The following is a 19,083-nucleotide window of genomic DNA, read 5'->3' as shown; positions in this document are numbered from 1 at the left end:
ATGGATGTATATTAAATATATGTATGTGTATAATAAAAATCTTACATTTATTTCCGTTATATGGTACCTGTAACACAAGTTCTTTACGAACTTATCACGGGACCAGTTAACGTGGCGTGATTGTTAGTAAATATTTATTATTTATTATTATTATTATTAAGACTACAATCTGGATTTATATTACGCTCGCCCCGAATAATAAGGATGATTAGGAAAATATCCTTTATTACTTACTTTATCTAAAGCCTTTTGTACTTTGGCTTCAGATGACGTATCTAGAGCGCTCGTCGCTTCGTCTAGGAGGAGAATAGGAGGATTTCTGACTAAAGCTCGAGCTATAGCAATCCTTTGCTTTTGTCCACCAGATATCGAAGCACCTCTTTCACCAACCAGCGTATCGTAACCCTGTAATCAACAAATTATATTGCAGTTCAAAAAAATTTTGAATAATAACTACTGCTTAAATTATTTACTTACATTGGGAAGTTTCATGATGAATTCGTGAGCATTTGCCTGCTTTGCTGCTGCTTCGATGTCTTGATCTGTAGCTTCCTCACGACCAAAGCGAATGTTTTGGCGAACTGTCATGTTAAAAAGCGCAGGCTCTTGACCGACCAGACCAATCTGAGACCGAAGCCATCGAACAGACAGTTGACGAACATCATTGCCATCAATGCACACCTAATTGAAAATGAGAGGTTAGACTAACGTAATCGTGGCCTACAGAATAAGACGTCCGGTGCATCAGTGTTGAGCGATGCACCGATGTTCGAATCCTGCGGTGAAGGAATAACATGGTGTAATAAAAATGAAACCCGCAAAATTATAATTTTCGTAATTACTGGTGGTGGGACCTCTCGTGAGTCCGCACGGGTAGGTAATACCGCCCTGCCTATTTCTGCCGTGAAGCAGTAATGCGTTTCGGGTTGAAGGGTGGGGCAGCCGTTGTAACTATACTTGAGACCTGAGAACTTATATCTCAAGGTGGGTGGCGCATTTACATTGTACATGCCTATGGGCTCCAGTAACCACTTAACACCAGGTGGGCTGTGAGCACGTCCTCCCATCTAAGCAATAAAAAAAATTTATTCTCATTGCTAGATTGTCAAGACGTTTTCATGACTAACCTTGTAATTAAAGGTTAGCGAAGCTCATGTAATACCCTGCATTTACGATCTGTCACTTGGCCAGAATTTTTGACCTAATATTTTCCTGGCCATTAAATAAGCGACCTCTGTTTTTTTGAGATAATGCCGATTTCTCTTACTATCTATTTATAAGAGCAGGATCTTTATATATTTTTCTAGATTTCATACACTATATACTTACTATTACTATTTAAAATTTTAGGTACCGGGTTAGAGAACTTAGTAATAATTAATGAAAACCATCGTCCTGTCCATTTCTCTGTCTATGGACTCTGTTAGTCCAGTAACCGAATGTTTCAACTATACATATGACAATATAGCTTATCATACATGAAGGTTACATTTAGTGTAAGTAATATTCACATAATCGCAGCTTAGTAATGAGTAATGACGCATGCGTTAGATATCTGAACTTCTCTACTCCCACCCTACACAAATGGAAAATGGTATTTTTTGCATCATTAGGTCATCGCCCGTTTATAATTGACTATACCGTAAAAATACTACACATTATCAAAATGTAAATAATAGACAGAGGATTAGGAGATTAAATAATCACGAAGTTATTACATGAACACCTACTGGGAGTCCGTGTACTGGTGGTAGGACCTCTTGTGAGTCCGCAAGGGTAGGTACCACCACCCTGCCTATTTCTGCCGTGAAGCAGTAATGCGCTTCAGTTTGAAGGGTGGGGCAGCCGTTGTAACTATACTGAGACCTTAGAACTTATATCTCAAGGTAGGTGGCGCACTAACGTTGTAGATGACTATGCGCTCCAGTAACCACTTAACACCAGGTGAGCTGTGAGCTCGTCCACCCATTTAAGAAATGAAAAAAAAAACACGTGTTTTTTTTGCAAGAATTTTATAAAAAATACTTTTAAAAAAATATAGCCATGCATATACGTAAAGGTTTCAAGTAGTTCTTGAACAAAAATAGCATAATGAATTGTTATTCAAATCAGATATAAAACTCCGTAAAAACTGTCCGGGATCCTAAACAAGACACAATCTACATTTTGGGAAACTAATAAGAATCAAAATAAAATAAAAAAAGGTCTACATAATAAAAAAAGTAACGAATAGATAAAAAATAATACAATTAAACGAGACATCCTGCACTAAGGATTACAAATTGATTTGGTAGCTTATCGGATTGCACGAGTCTGCTCGTGACAGCGATAAATAAATTTGAATTCGATAAATTAAATTAAATGCATGAGCCGTTATTTTTTTGTATATATAACTTTTTGAAAACACTAACATTTTTGTTGTAGAAAATCCATAATTACACTGTTTCTCAGTTGGTAAAAATACTAGAAGTACATTGTGCACCAAGGGAGAAAAAAAAAACAATTTAACTGTTTTTTAATTTTTAAATAAACTACTACTAATTGAATAAGAACTGTCCGATGAACTCATCTTTGCTTAATATTTCAGTATTAAATTTTATTGCATCTTGTTTATTTCACTTTTACACTAAACACAACATTGCAAATTACCGAAGCACAATAATGGCGGAGAATTTTAGGTGCGTGAGAGCAGACGTAGACACTAACGCGCATGCGCACTTGTCAGTACCCAGGTAGGGAAAGTTAGACTTTCTTCCCTGTACAGCGGGAGGAAAACCGAATTTTCGGCGTAGGTAGGAGAAAAAATACTTACATTTCCGTCTATAACATCATAATATCTAGATATGAGTTGTATGATCGTTGACTTTCCACATCCCGAATGTCCAACAAGCGCGACAGATTGCCCTCTTTTCACCCTTAGGTTTACGCCTTTGAGTACCTGAATTCAAATAATGATAGATTGTGAGATGACTCTTAACTTTTCTCGAACTATCCATAACTTACATAAAAACCTATTATTACTCTGGGGGAGCAAAAGTGATGATAAGACAAGATTGAAGTTTTTTATTTTTTTTATTGCTTAGCTGGGTGGACGAGCTCACGGCCCACCTGGTGTTAAGCGGTTACCGGAGTCCATGGACATCTACAACGTAAATGTCGCCACGTACCTTGAAAGTTCTAAGGTCTCAGTATAAGTCTCAATCAACCAGTGCGAGCGGTTGGTTTATATCGGAAACATACAGAATAGGAAGTAGGGAAAACAGGAAATAGCCCCAATAACTCATATGTCATAAAGGTCTGGAGTTCCGATATTAGATTAGATTTTAGATCGTCGGAAAGGGACAGGTGACTGACAAGACTGATTAAAAAATTGAAGTTCATCATAATTTGACGTCAACTTTGAAGTTTTTTTTTTTTTTTTATTGCTTAGATGTGTGGACGAGCTCACAGCCCACCTGGTGTTAAGTGGTTACTGGAGCCCATACACATCTACAACGTAAATGCGCCACACACCTTGAGATATAAGTTCTAAGGTCTCAGTATAGTCACAACGGCTGCCCCACCCTTCAAACCGAAACGCATTGCTGCTTCACGGCAGAAATAGGCGGGGCGGTGGTACCTACCCGTGCGGACTCACAAGAGGTCCTACCACCAGTAAAGTGCACGAATTAAACGTAATTGAAATTCTCGTTCATTGTACTGGTCAAATTGTAGATGCAATTTAGCTAGTCTACGTGTTGATGAGTAGATGCAACATAGCGATGTTCTACAAACATACATATACCTACATGTATGCTTATTTAAACATGTATACCGAATGCTATTAAATTCAGTACCTAGATAATATTGATCAGTTTAGTATTCTGATGTAAGATAACAGCGCCCTGGCTATAAATGTAAATCAGCACGATATGAAAATAGCTTTAATATTATGTAAATAATAGATTTTATGATTTTATACTCTCAACTAGCTGTACTCGACCGCTTCGCTGGGCATTTAAAATGAACATTATTATTTATTGTCATTATTATTAGGGAGTCCAACACTCATATAAATATTAGCCTATCCATTAAGTACATGTATTTTCTACAAGGATACCAAGTTTCAAGTCAATCGGATGCATGGTTCAATAGTTATAACGGAACATCCGTAAAAACCACTGTCGATTTAGTTTAGATCATGCTACTACTTTTACTAGCGTTAGGGCGTTTTGTAATTTCACCGGGTCAGATACCATCATCCAGCCAACTTCTGCTGGGAAGCTGTAGTGTCTAACAATTTGAAGGGTGGTGTAGCCGTTGTACCATAAAAAATAGTCTTAGAACTCATGCCTCAAGGTAGGTGGCCCAAATTACGTTGTTGATGTCTATAGACTTCAGTAACCCCTTAAATACAGGATCGTATCGCGTTCATTCATCTAAGCAATAAATAAAAAACATACTAGAACACTTAAACATCAAACTTACTGGTACATCAGGTCTAGAAGGATAATGAAATACAACATCTTTTAGCTCAATGTTGCCATCAATGGATGGCGGCGTGACTCCGAGATTCCGCAATGGGTTAATTATTGGTACATTATCAATTAAATTAAAGATTTGGGCACCCGCACCGCGGGCTCTACCGAACACTTCCATTAGAGTTGATGATACACCGAAATTAGCGGATCCGGTCATTACACCAAAGAAAACCTGTAGAACAACTTTCAAGATTATTAAATTCCTTATTAACCCTTTGACTGCCGTGTAGGTCACCGGTACCCTACGTGGCGCAATGAAGTATTTTTTTTTTGCTTAGATGGTTGGACGAGCTCACAGCCCACCTGGTGTTAAGTGGTTACTGGAGCCCAGAGACATCTACAACGTAAATGCGCCACCCACCTTAAGACATAAGTTCTCAGTATATTTACAACGGCTGCCCCACCCTTCAAACCGAAACGCATTACTGCTTCACGGCAGAAATAGGCGGGGTGGTGGTACCTACCTGCGAGGACTCACAAGAGGTCCTACCACCAGTAAAAATTATGTCGATTTCTGTTGTTACTATGGCGCCGGAGTATCTAGTAAACTCTGGGAAAGACTAATTAGAAGATACTCAGAATAAATGTATTTCGGAGAAACCTAAAATACTAAAACATACATTAAAAACAAAGTTAGGCAATCCAGGCGCTTAGTACCTAATAGAAATCGACATAATTACTTCAGTGCGACACGTAGGGCACAGGTGACCTACATGACAGCCAATGTGTTAATATTATAAATTAATTTTAATAGGTGTGAACGATTATTGATACAATATTGAAATCTTCATAGCCTAGGTGACGGTTGCGATTGATCCAATATTATTCGATGATTAATTACTACAAACAAACGAATTAGTCCAGTGCGTGATGATTGTACAGTGATTTTTAAGATTACTCGCGATTTTTCGACGACCTCTGAATGAAAAATCTATGCTTAGCTATGCATACCCGTGTAGCGCTACGCATTTTTTTCCCTACCTATGCTGATAGCCTTGAGAGGCTATATCAGATTCTCCTTGACGTGTAGTGAGCTCACAGGCTCAAGCCGGGTGTGTGGCTAACATTGGCCCTAACAAGAACAGTGCTTCGCAGAATCTACCACCGGATCGGAAACGCGACCCACTGTGAAGATCCAGCGAGAAACTCAGTGAGTTGTCTATGAGTTAATTCACTCGTCGAAACGCTACGTACAGTGTATCAATATTGCACAATTAATACTACTTGTGTTTTATTCGTTTTCTGTCGATTACATTTATCAGTTAGGACAACCTCAACAATTCTTTTAATAGAAATATTCAATAACTATTTTAATTATTCTTAGCGTAACTTTAAAGACATCTAATTTTAATAAATATATAAATTATCAGTATTTTGTTTTTCTATCTAATCTGTACAAGGTTTAGAAATCTTAATTGGTAAAATTATGTTAACATTATCACTTACTGCGATCATTGTTGATACATCATAATTCTCTGGTTCGTCAACCATAAGTCTGTAGCCGAACCAGAAGGATAATGCGTACGCACAGAATATACAAAAGAAAAGGAAGCCCATAGCGAGACCGTTGAAAAGACCTGAAACATGATTCGGTATTAAATACTGCCCTATTAACCTTTGGCCCATTATGTTCTTTTTGTGTTGATTTTCTCTTCAAGCCAAAACGCATCATTGCTTCGCTCTCAAAATACGCAGGGCTCCCAAAACTTCTGAATAGCAGTGATTATAAAATGATGCAATTTAATTGGAGTGATTATTTTTATTCTTTGAAAGTTGATCATCTGCTTATTCGACGGGTAAAAAAACGATAGTGCTCTCCTTTGATTACGATAGGCACTATTGAAAAACAGTTTTACCTTTCTGAATATTGATCTTTCTCGCCTCTATAAGGTATTTTTCATATCGTTCGATTTCCTTTTGCATGCCCGTAAACGCGTACACTGTTCTAATAGACGATAACACTTCTTCGGCGATCGCTCCGGCCTTACCGGACGCTATTGCTTCTTTCTTTGATAGCCTTGAAGCCACCTGTGATACATTTTTATTTAATAAACCTCACCATATCAAAATATAATAATGATGTAATATACTATCATTTTTATTTGTTACTAATCCAGAACTAAAAGATAACCAACTGACAGTGCTAACTGTTGAATCAAAAGTAGCTTCGAATTAGCTAATTGTCCCTTAAGTAGGGTGCACCACAATAAATTTAATCTGAAATATAACCCGAAATTGGTGCTGACGTATGCACGAAGAAACCATATAAAAATTTAAATTATAGATATATTTGTTTACTCTTAAAAAAAGCATATGTTCAAAATTATAATGAAAAATACAAAATTATAATACAACTCCTAAATCGACCTGAATCGATGGCTGTGTACCTACCAGTCCAGCTACTCCAACAAGTGTCATTGTAACCGGAAATGATATCAGACAAAGGAGGGCCAGCTTCCAGCCTTTTATAAGCGCCATGATAATTGAACTGATAAATGAGCACTGGTAAAATATGAAAGTGGCCAGCTTTTCACCAATGCCATCTTCTAATTTCAGTATATCGCTAAAACAAATAACGCACAAATTATTCAAATTCATAACTAAATTAACACAAAATTTCTTAACATCGATAACGGAAAATGATTCCACACTATAGTTTAGAACAACTTTGATAGGAACAATCTCAAAGATAGTTCCGATAGCCTATTAATCTTGACAAGTGGAAAGTGTAGAAAAAAATGAAGTTTTGCGTTATGTTACTTTTTTCCTACCTAATCGCTAGTAGTCTAACGGACTATCACACTTACACGTTTTGGCAGGTGAGGATTCGACCTAGGAGGACTTGGTAACATTAGCAAGAGCAATGCCTCGTTAAATCTACCATCGAATCGGAATTGCGACCCACTAAGAAGATCTGGCAAGAAACTCAGTGGGGTTGTTTGTTATTACTATTCACGCAAAAAGCTATGCTATTAAATTTTAATATGTTTAACTACCTGCCTATCAATATTAAAATGTTTCTTAACATTAATACCTACAGACCTGTTTATCTTGGTAGCTATATCCCCAGTTTTATGGATATCAAAATACTCGAAATCCTGGTTCAAAGCTGCTTTGAGATATTCTTGTCTTATTTTATATACCTAAAACGAAACAATAATTTGAATCTTAAATCACTAAGATGATAATAGATAAAACTATAGTGCAAAAACATTAAATGTGGAATATTGGAATGTTGCTAATTACTGGTGGTAGGACCTCTTGTGAGTCCGCGCGGGTGGGTACCACCACCCTGCCTATGTCTACTGTGAAGCAGTAATGCGTTTCAGTTTAAAGGGTGGGGCAGCCGTTGTAACTACACTTAAGACCCTAGAACTTATATCTCAAGGTGGGTGGCGCATTTACGTTATGGATGTCTATGGGCTCCAGTTACCATTTAACACCAGGTGGGCTGTGAGCTCGTCTACCCATCTAAACAAGGAAAAATAAAAATAGCTTTTGACGTAAATTACTTTTTACACAAATAATGATAAAGTATAGTATTAAGTTGTATATATTCACCTGATTATATGCTGCGATATTCATTAGTACCGTTGCGATATAAGTGAAAATGACCAACAGTATGCCTATGATAGAATTATACACGGCGAAGTAGAAAAGTGATTCCAAAAATGCGTCTCCATTTGGATTCTCTTGAACTACGGAGATGCCAAAATCCACCATGCTTTGCAGTAAGTCAGCTAATAGCAAGGTATTCAATGGCGTGGAACAGGCTGCCACAGCCGATGATACCAGGGCTATGATAATATACAAAACATCTGTTGTAGTGGCGAAACGAAACTGCAAATAAAATGTCATTTTTTAACGTTCTATTGAAATGTATTTTTGAGTCGTCTATTATCAAAGGTGGCAATCTGTGCATTTGGACAAAAAAATGTTATTGATATGTCAATACAGATTGATTTGAATAAAATCGTCTCCTTCAAAGAATACGGTTCAAAACCTGCATTAAATAAAGGTTAATACTTAACCTGTTATTTATCTAAAATGTAATTCAGAAGAGTTTTGTGACTGCCAATGGAATACAAAGTCAATAATTCGTTTTTCTGATTTACCAATAATTGTCCAAAAGTCACATTGCCGCCGGCTTTGATAATAGTCGACTCATTTGTAGGGTCAGTAATAATTTAGACTATTTTTAATAATACATTACAATACATTAATAGTAACTGAAAACGTTATAAAAAATTATAATTTGTGATAACAGAACGTTCACGTGATTAGAAAATGTACCATGTATTAATATAATAAAGATTAACAGATTATTTAAAACGACATAGTATTGAATAGCATTAAATTTTCGAATATAAGTGCTGATTTGTCTATAAAATGTTTACAATTGTACTTACCAGCGTAAAAAATGAAATGCTCGGCACATCATCTTTGGCGTTTTTTTCGGAACTATGAAACAGAATTAAAATACATCTATACTAATATTATAAAGAGGAAAGATTTGTTTGTTTGTTTGTATTGAATAGGCTCCGAAACTACTGAATCGATTTGAAAAATTCTTTCACCGTTTGGAAGCTACCCTATTCCCGAGTGACGGGGTAAAAACTACCTTCTTAAAAAATTACATTTAATTAATATAAAATACGTCAAATATCATTGAAATTTTTTTTTACCTAGCGGAGCCGGAGCTGGCCGCTAGTATGTAATAAACTTAATGTTAATTTGTGGGGTAATTGATTGTTTGCTACTATGTATTCCTATATACTATTTCATACGTTTTGCTAACAGGTCACTCCCACTTATTTTGTAGTATGTTTTTCTCCGTCTAAGGTTACGGCTTTATTTTATTGGCACTAAATTGTGATCAATTGACGTCAATTAACAAAATGCGTTTGCGTCTGTCTCATAATACGTCACAGGCGTCTGATGCCTTAATGTTACCAAATATAAACTCCAAAATCTAAAATTTCTTTTAGGCTGATAATTGGGGTAATCAAAATCGCCTTAATTAAATAGTTTCTCAAAAACTTGACTTTATTATTTTAGGTCTAAACTAAATAAGTATACTTCAATCAGATATATAAAATTCATGAGAGTCATTAAATTCATTTTTCATTGTTAAGTCAATTATCTTTATTGTTTCAAGAAGATTGTTGTGGAGAAATTAAACATAGATATAATCGTACTTTAAGTATGTACCGATAAAATATGAAGGTCATTGCATCCCAAATTCCTCAGTCAACAAGATAATTTGATAATTTTGTAGTGCTGCATTTGACTGCAAATTATCTTTTTCAGTATCAAATTACGAACAATTGTTTATTTAAAGTAGTGCTGTATAACTATTTTAAATCTACCGCCTAGAATGTACATTTGCAATAACCCACACATTTGTATGATAAAATGCTTATGAACTATTTCTATACTACATTCGCCTTGGAAATGCTTCTTTGATGTCATACGTTACAATATCACAAGTGCATGTTTACGAGTGTAGTATAATATCAAGCCATTACGAATCAATACACAAAGTCAATGAATATTAAAACATTATTAAAACAACTAGCATTTACCGACTACTCATGGTAGCAACGATGAGATCTAATGTATTGTTTAATTGCAATTAGCAACAAGCGAATACCAAATAAAACCAATTACACCTTTTTTAAATATAGATGTTAACAATTTATTCTCCTTTATTCAACTATTTAATTAAGTGTTGTATATTTTTAAGACAATACAACTCACCTATCAGATTGCTTTCTTTTTTGATAATCGCCATCAGAGAAACCGCTGACTTTATATTTGTTTTTGTCACCGCCTAGGCCAGGATCCCAATTGTCTTCTTTGATTTCCTTCATGATCACGAAGCAACTATATAAACGTTGATTAAACTCAGTCCTTAGAGACTATATATAAACAAAATGCTCTACGGAGGTTGATAACTAAATTTTCAAACCCAATACTCGACTGAGCCGAGCGTGAATAGACTAGTCTACATTATGATAGTACTTATCAATTTATCATTGTGATAAACAAGCGAAAAAATCGAATATTTTGTATTACATGTAACGATCGACTCGATACAAGGATTTCGGTCACAGCACGGAACGAATCTATTTTTAGAATAAAATCTAGGGTTAGTTTTATTTTTTAGAAAATTCTAAGAACGTTAAAATTCACATTCAAAGCTATTTAATTTGAAATTACAGAAAATGTATGTACGAATCTCACGCAAAGAAAATAAATATCAAATTCGTTGATAGTCAATTAATACAAAGCGGCTTGGCTCTGCCCCTGGCATTGCTGAAGTCCATGGGCGACGGTAACCACTCACCATCAGGTGGGCCGTATGCTCGTCTGCCTACAAGGGCAATAAAAAAAAAAAAAAGTGCACAATTCAGTAACCTACACTTTAAGAAGCACAGTAAATTGTATAAGGTACCAAAGAATGTAAAGCATATCTATTTCCTACACAATAATGTCATATTTCGATATTAAAAGGTAAATAACGCATCATATGAACGAAATTAAATCAAAATTGAACTGTGTGTATTCAAATAACCTATCAGAATTTTACCGCATGTTTGCGTCACGGCTCAATCTATCTTGTTCAAACATCAATCGATAGATAAGTTAATCTTCCACAAATATTTTAATTCGGACGATTTTTCTAGTTCTAAACACGTGGGGATGAGTTATTCGATATCTATAGGAAACGAAATTAAAGAAAAGCAACGTCATGTATAATAATAGCAAAATTGAAATGAAAATTACGTAGTTTTTAGTTGATTAATATCCAGCAATGTAATATAAGATATCACGCCTGTTCTTGTTCACCTGTAATTGAACAAGATCGTTAATAATAAATCAAAACTCCCACGGATCATCTTGTTAGACAGTGCAATTGATTAAAAACTTTACAAAACAAATATTATTAATTCCGTACTAACTTAAGTTAATGAATATGTCAGATGTACAAATTTATTTGATTAATTAATTTATTAATTACCTCAATGATATATATAACTGCAACAGTTCACACTGTATTTTATTGATTTACACAATTGCTTAGATTATATTATAATTTATATATGGTGTAAATCAAACGTATCAGAGTATAATAATTTAAAACGGAATATTACAAGACACACACACAACTGCGAACTATTAAAATTAGTTTTACATTTTAAAAACAACAACGCTGTTAATATAATAACCTGCACTACTCAATTAAAATAGTTGCTTTAGTATAACGTGAACCAATTGAAAAGACCATTATCATAATGGGTTTCACAATCAGAACTAGTCGTACATTTATAGATCTAAATTTTGAATTCAAACTTATTCCATTAATATTTTTAAATACACCCGAACGTAGAATGATCGGGATTATGTATTGTCGGATCCCCCGAATCCTTTCTCGGTGCTTTTAGGGCCCTCACGCACCGGTCACTGTCCTCATCGAACTTATCGATTAAGTCAAAGAGTTCGACGAGCGAACTAACCCATAGACACAGCCCACTGAGTTTCTCGAAGAATCTTCTCAATGGGTCGCGATTCCGATCTAGTGGTAGATTTTACGAAGCACTGCTCTTGCTAGTGTTAGCAAATTCTCTCAGGTTAAGCCCGTGAGCTCACCTACCCCTCCGGGTGTAGCTGAAATAGCTTCATAGGCTACCAGCAAATAGGTAGGGAAAAAGAAGATCCGGATTTGAATATAAAATTTTGATTATTGACTATTTATATACATAAATATACTCGTAGTACAATTTATAAGTTTGGACTGGTTTGAATATCGTAAAAGAATGTGAACAATTTGAAAAATCTGAAACATATAAACAAAACAGTCTTTTTCAGTTTATTATACAAAACAAAATAAAAAACTTCGTCACTGGCTGCTCCTGTTACTAAGCAATAGCTTAAATTTACGTAATTAATTCCTTGAAAGACGAGTGAATGCACACGTCCACGATAATTTATGGATGCGTTTTGTTTGGTGTCTTGACACGGTGGGCTCATAGATCGTTTCGCTATTATTACGTACAATATTTGTTTCCTAAACAAGACATCGGGTGCAAGTATTGTTAAGAAATCCCTATTCTCTGAACTTTTTGTATGTTCTTATACATTTTGTAACAAATACACAGTCACATTTTACTCCGGAACTGATTTTGAGTGACAGATGTGTAGAATTAAATTGCATAGAGATGTATTTATAAAGCTTTTTGTTTCAAAAAGATTTTCTATGTTTCTTTGTTATTTATGAATATATTTTTTATAAGTTTGCAATATGTCATCATTAATTCTCGACGTCACGGCTTATTTATCAGAGATCTATTTTATGCAAAAAACACTATAATTACATCAGTCGTTTATTGTCTCTTTGTTGAGGTCTTGATAATTGGACTATAATTTGTAGATCAATTACTTTATTTAAATGTCATATTTTCGTAAAATGGCTGCACAGAAATCAATAATACACTAATAGTTTGAAATATTGTTATGATGGCTATCCAATCTGGACTGATGATTACGATCTGGACTGAAATTTATTCAAAAATATCCGTGTGGTGCAGCTAAATTCGAGTTTGCAGCTATCACCAAAGATCCCTTTCAGATAAAAATATGGTTTCTTTTTTCTTTTTTTTCTTTCCTAAGCTGATAGCCTTGAGAGCCTATGTCAGTGTAACCTAACCTGACGACGTTGCTAACACTAGCCCTAGCAAAAGCAGTGTTTTGCAGAATCTACCACCGGATCGGAAACGCGACCCACTGATAAGATCCGGCGAGAAACTCAGTGGGATGTATCTATAGGTTAATTTACTCAACGAGCACTTCGTCGCAAGCAATGGGTTCGACGAGAACGAAGACCGGTGCTTGAGGTACATAGAAGGAACGCTAGTGGATCTGGAGGATCCAAAATGACGTGAAAATATGGTGTTAATTACACAATTGGGACTTTGACTTGATATGTCAAAAAATAATAATTTCTAGAACAAAAAAATCCTTAGCCCATGTGTGATTATCAGTTCGAAATATTTCTAGAACATACATTAGATTCGTTATTGTGCTTAGAAAAATGGCACAATCATTGCTAATGTTTTTTTTCTTTTTTTTTTTTGTTTTACAATTTTCAACGCAGATCCATAAATTAGTGCAAATTTGATTATTTTTAAACGATTTATACATACTATATATTCGGTATGTTTTTATATAATAAATAATAGTTTACAAAAACTAACAAAATATGCTTTTATACAAAATCCAACTAAAAAATAGAAAATAAATTTTAATAAATTTGAATTAGAAGTATAAGAAGTTTAAGAAAAAATGATTTTATTGTAAAAAAGCGTGCGGTGCATGGTATCAGTATACGCATGGTGTCAGTATTCAAATTTATAAAAAAATATTTTCTATTTTTTAGTTGGATTTTCTATAAAAGCGAATTTTGTTAGTTTTTTTAAACTATTATTCATTTTTTAGTTGAGCTTTACTTTTTTTAATATATTTTTTTAATTTTTTTTTATATCGAATTGTCATCGATCCTTACTTCGACTTAATCCGACGTTTGCCAAATTTCGACTTAATCCGACGTTTTGAAGTGAGTCAAAATCATGTTCAAAGATTCCGTTACAAACATACATACGTCTGAAGCCAATAAAAGCGTATTAAATACATTGGTCTCACTCTACGACTTTCAACTCACGAGTAGTTGTATTAAAAACTGTAAGCGCTTACCACTTTCGAATTTTTTTGGCTGACCAACTTCAAGGCGGCTTCAGTATCGCCATTTCTGTATTTATTTCCTAGTCTAAAATATTCTGCAGCCTCTACGTGCTTCGAAAATAAACCACGCGATGTAAACATGATATTGCAATAGACAATGATCTTTTAATTGAACTCAAGAACTGATCGGGACCGACTTTATATTACGACTGACGACAGCCTGTAAATATTGTGTACAGAATGCGCGAGATGAGGCCGCTGGTTTTATCAATTTGCAAGCTGAATTTGCTGAATACGTCTTAAAGACTAAAGTATTTATTTCGTTTATGATATCATTACTTTGACTATACATATTTTATGGGGATAATTTAAATTGAATTTGTTTTTTTTTTGTATTGCTTAGATGGGTGGACGACCAGGGCTGGTGTTAAGTAGTTACTGGAGCCTATAGACATATACGACGTAAATGCGTCACCCACCTTGAGATAAAGTTCTAAGGTCTCAAGTATAGTTACAACGGTTGCCCCACCATTCAAACCGAAACGCATTACTGCTTCACAGCAAAAATAGGCAGGGTGGTGGTACCTACCCGCGCGGACTCACAAGACCTTTTTTTTTTTTTTTTTTATTGCTTAGATGTGTGGACGAGCTCACAGCCCACCTGATGTTAAGTGGTTACTGGAGCCCATAGACATCTACAACGTAAATGCGCCACACACCTTGAGATATAGTTCTAAGGTCTCAGTATAGTCACAACGGCTGCCCCACCCTTCAAACCGAAACGCATTACTGCTTCACGGCAGAAATAGGCAGGGTGGTGGTACCTACCCGTGCGGACTCACAAGAGGTCCTACCACCAGTAATTACGCAAATTATAATTTTGCGGGTTTCATTTTTATTACACGATGTTATTCCTTCACCGTGGAAGTCAATCGTGAACATTTGTTGAGTACGTATTTCATTAGAAAAATTGGTACCCGCCTGCGGGATTCGAACACCGGTGCATCGCTTCAACACGAATGCACCGGACGTCTTATCCGTTAGGCCACGACGACCTCCTCCTACCACTATGTAAATTATAATTTTGCAGGTTTAATCTTTATTAGACGATGCTATTCCTTTACCGTAGAAGTCAACCGTGAACATTTGTTAAGTAGGTACGTATTTCATTAGAAAAATCAATCATATCTCAAACTGAGTTGTGGCATTTACGTAATAGATCTCTATGGGCTCCGGTAATCACTTAACACCAAGTGGGTCGTGAGCTCCTCCTATCTAAGCAATAAATATAGAAAAGTTACGTCAATTATATCTAATCTATGAATCTGTATCGACAAAAAAGTATTTTCGCAGGCATGAAATATTTTCAAAAAAATATCGCTGATCGTGTTCGAGAAGCCAGCAGTGTAGTAGTACACTGTCACACTTATCATCGTGCACCAATGTCATGCGTCGTGCATGTTTAGCTAATTGAAGAACAAAAATACTTTTCAGAGTTTTCATTCGGTGCTTTTAAGTATAAACAAGTCTCATATGTTAAGCTATAAAAAATCCACAATGATGTAACATAATATATTTTTTTTAACTATTCTCGTATTACCGTAAGAAATAAATATGAAAAAAGAGTAATCTGTGATAAATCTACCCATAGATTTTAATGTTCGCGCCAAATAATAACGTTATATTTACACTAAGAATGTCTATTCATAAACGAAGGCACGTCTTTCTGTCTAAGGCTCTTGTCAGCTTTGTGATTAATACGACCAATTGCTGTTGTTCATCTGTAAACGTGCAAACAAATAGAATAAGACATAAAGACCACCAATGCAAAATAACTGCAAGACCGCAGCTGCTCTATTCACTAAGAGCGATGATCAATAGAGTTGTGAAGGATCGTCGATAACAGACCCACACTCGGCGGTGGTCGACCTCATGGGGTCTGACACGTGGCCATATAAAGTCACCAATAAACGGTGACTCTTAAATAATTAAAAAATAAACGATATAATAATTGGCCAAACCTCAAGATTACTATTAGTTCTTTCTGTGTAAAATGAAACGTCTAGAAATGTTTTTATAAAAAAATAGACGTAGTTAGCATAACTAGAGGTCCCGCAGTAGTCGAAATTCGACTATAATTAATTGGAATTGTTAGTTTGTAGACTATTATGATTGTATTTTATACTTCTATAGTCACAAATTTCGCCAAGACTACACTATAAAAAATATTAACAAAGACAAAAAATATTTAAGCTATTCTCAATTTGACAACAGACGTCAAGAACAAAAGTTTGACAATAAATAGTATGCATGCGTGTGTGCGTCAAATACATGTTATCTAGTGTGTGTAAAGTTTTATTTATTGATTTAATGTATCTTTTATGCATTATTTAAAAAAAATATTAGCATTGTAAACTTCTTCTCTATATTCTCTATAAGTGTGGAAAATTTCATACTCCTCCGTCCGCGCAATTTTCGTACAAAGGGATACAAAGTTTTTGCTTCACGTATTCTATATCTAGATATTCTATATCTAGATATTCAAACTTCGACGTACTTACATACCTTAGCTGTCCCTGACCACAAAAACTCTAAAATATTAGAAACGTCGGTAATATTAAAATAATAATAATAAAGACGAGATTAAACTGCAAGATTCGTCGTGATAAGACTCATGAAAACTAAGAAGGAAATACTAATTTGAATTTAAAACAACAAATCTATTTATTTAAAGCGAGAATTTTCTGTATTTAATATTTAATAAATATCTATTTTTACTGATTTTCTGCTAATCCTTTGCATTTTTACTAAGTTAAATTTTAGCAAACCGAATTCACTGCCAGTTTGACGTTTTTTTGGATTTATTGTCGTATTAGAATCGAATCTTGATCGAGAGAACTATTTAATAGCTTTGGGGAGGTGTAGATTACGTTGAAAAGAGTTTGTTTCGTAAATTTATTTGATAATTATAACATATTCGTCAATGAAAAAGAAAGCATTGTGTCAACTTATGATGAATGTTATAGGTAATTTGTCGCTAAATTTAGCGTAGGAAGGATCACATTCTGTGGGCGGCCAGACAGTTGAAACCTATAGCGTTAATACCGTTATCCAACTTGAGTCATGAGGTCAAAATCTTAATTTTATTGGAACAACGAACCAAAGCTAAGAATCAAAAAGGCACTAATAACATTACATAATTTTTATTTTTTATGTATATGTATGTCGGTGCAACGTCGCTATATAGATAACTAAAAATAATTAAAATTAACTGTTTCCTTAATGTTACGCATGTCAACAAATATTTAAGACGGTGTTCAAGAGAATTCATAACTAAGCTACCCCGACTTTCCACTATAAATAAGAGTGACTATTGCCGCACAAAGCGCCCACTGAGTTTTTCGCCGGATCTTCTCAGTGGCTCGCGTTTCCGATCCGGTGGTAGATTCTGCGAAGCACGGCTCTTGCTAGGGTTCGTCAGGCTTGAACCCCGTGAGCTCACTTACTAGCCCGGTGACGCTGACGTAGTCTCTCTAGACCATCAGCTTAGGAAAGAAAAGAAAAAAGAAAAAATCGCACAAAGCGATTCCGTTCCGGGTTACCTGAGCAGCTGGTCGTGTCCAAGAGCGAGAGAGTGCTATGCAAATTCTGAAGCCACCAACTACCAGTGTGTCACCCCCGTTTTGAGCCAGGCGCGTCGATCTCGCCCTCAACGCAGGGATCCAGGACCTGGAATAAGGTTAGAGTGCGATAAAATCAAAAGGTGGTGTCGTCCAAACCGGGAATGGATTTATATGCTGCCGAATTTTGAAAAGAAAAAATAAAAAAATAAAAAAGGTCAATATACCAATCCATTGCCTCCCTAGCCCCTATTGGTTGGCGGAGCTTTGCAGAATAACCTGGATTTACCTTCAATCCTACAAATGACTACCCTGGACTCGGCGGGCTGCTAACTAGGAGTCGTGGAGGGCGCGAGTCGACTACCCGACTATCCGCACCTGAAATAGTACATAGTTCATTGTATATATATCATGTACCGGAGCCGCAGTCAAACCATCCTGCCTTGCAAAACCAACCCTAATAAAATAATGTTAAAACATTACAATATTCTATTCTCACTACAATTAAAATACAGGGCGGACCTCGGGTCCTACCCACACCACACCCATTCCAAATTCTAATTATTTCAAATACAATTAAACCTAAAACTGTACATACCTGAACTACATTGGAATCCGTCAGACACTGAGCCCGAGTAAATTCCAACCTATATTATACTCGCCCAAATGGCAATTGATTCGCGTAGTCCATCCCACAGCTATTGTTTAGTCACAACTCAAATCTAATACAAGGGAAACTAATCTCGGAGAGGCCCCGCAGACTTTTGCGTGGCTTTTTTGTATTTTTACTTTGTACACTATTTCATTCCACTTTAAATCAATAAACAGTGCAGTGATTGGCACAATTTATCATTTACTATTACTACCCCCGTTCTAACAAAACAAGTTTGACACATTCCAATTATAACTATAGCTCAGTTTACCTTAATTTTCAAGACCACTGGCATTTGGCCTTGTGGTTCGGTGTGCCAAAATAACTACTGTGCAAACGAATTTTTATTTTTATTTTCTTCCATAGCCCTCCCCAATAAGTCGCCAGACACTGTTTTTTTTCTGGTTTTATTTCTGTTTTTATTTTTTAATTATAACTGAAAACTTAAAATTTTTTTAATTTTCGTTCTCCTAGTTAATATCAGTTTACTTTGTATTCAAGTTCGCATTTTATTTAGTAGCTGGTTCTACCCCCATTCAGCCGTAATCAG

General features: G+C 35.4%; 1 protein-coding gene across 7 annotated transcripts in view; it reads right to left on the bottom strand.

Annotated features, from left to right (window-relative positions):
• The window catches only part of LOC101735691 (ATP-dependent translocase ABCB1), a 28,536-nt gene extending 9,829 nt beyond the window's left edge, over positions 1–18,707 (bottom strand). The window contains exons 1-14 of one of the 7 annotated variants that reach the window (XM_004924629.4): positions 18,480–18,707; positions 18,171–18,259; positions 17,864–17,990; positions 10,281–10,406; positions 8,930–8,981; positions 8,082–8,360; positions 7,563–7,663; positions 6,912–7,083; positions 6,377–6,548; positions 5,967–6,097; positions 4,468–4,692; positions 2,813–2,938; positions 478–681; positions 235–405 (exon numbers count right to left, since the gene is read on the bottom strand). In XM_004924629.4, coding sequence (XP_004924686.1) covers positions 235–405; positions 478–681; positions 2,813–2,938; positions 4,468–4,692; positions 5,967–6,097; positions 6,377–6,548; positions 6,912–7,083; positions 7,563–7,663; positions 8,082–8,360; positions 8,930–8,981; positions 10,281–10,393 — 1,746 coding nt within the window. In that variant the 5' untranslated portion in view covers positions 10,394–10,406; positions 17,864–17,990; positions 18,171–18,259; positions 18,480–18,707. Of the gene's footprint in view, positions 1–234; positions 406–477; positions 682–2,812; positions 2,939–4,467; positions 4,693–5,966; positions 6,098–6,376; positions 6,549–6,911; positions 7,084–7,562; positions 7,664–8,081; positions 8,361–8,929; positions 8,982–10,280; positions 10,407–11,309; positions 11,373–11,544; positions 11,607–12,040; positions 13,111–14,273; positions 14,494–17,863; positions 17,991–18,108; positions 18,132–18,170; positions 18,260–18,479 lie in introns of those variants that run through there. The other 6 variants (XM_021346978.2, XM_062672603.1, XM_062672602.1 and 3 more) reach the window with 6 other exon arrangements.
• Positions 18,708–19,083: the final 376 nt, after the last annotated feature.

Source organism: Bombyx mori, chromosome 15 (genome assembly GCF_030269925.1).
Source record: "Bombyx mori chromosome 15, ASM3026992v2".
Taxonomy (NCBI): Eukaryota; Metazoa; Arthropoda; class Insecta; order Lepidoptera; family Bombycidae; genus Bombyx; species Bombyx mori.
This window is presented reverse-complemented; position numbering and strand designations above follow the sequence as displayed.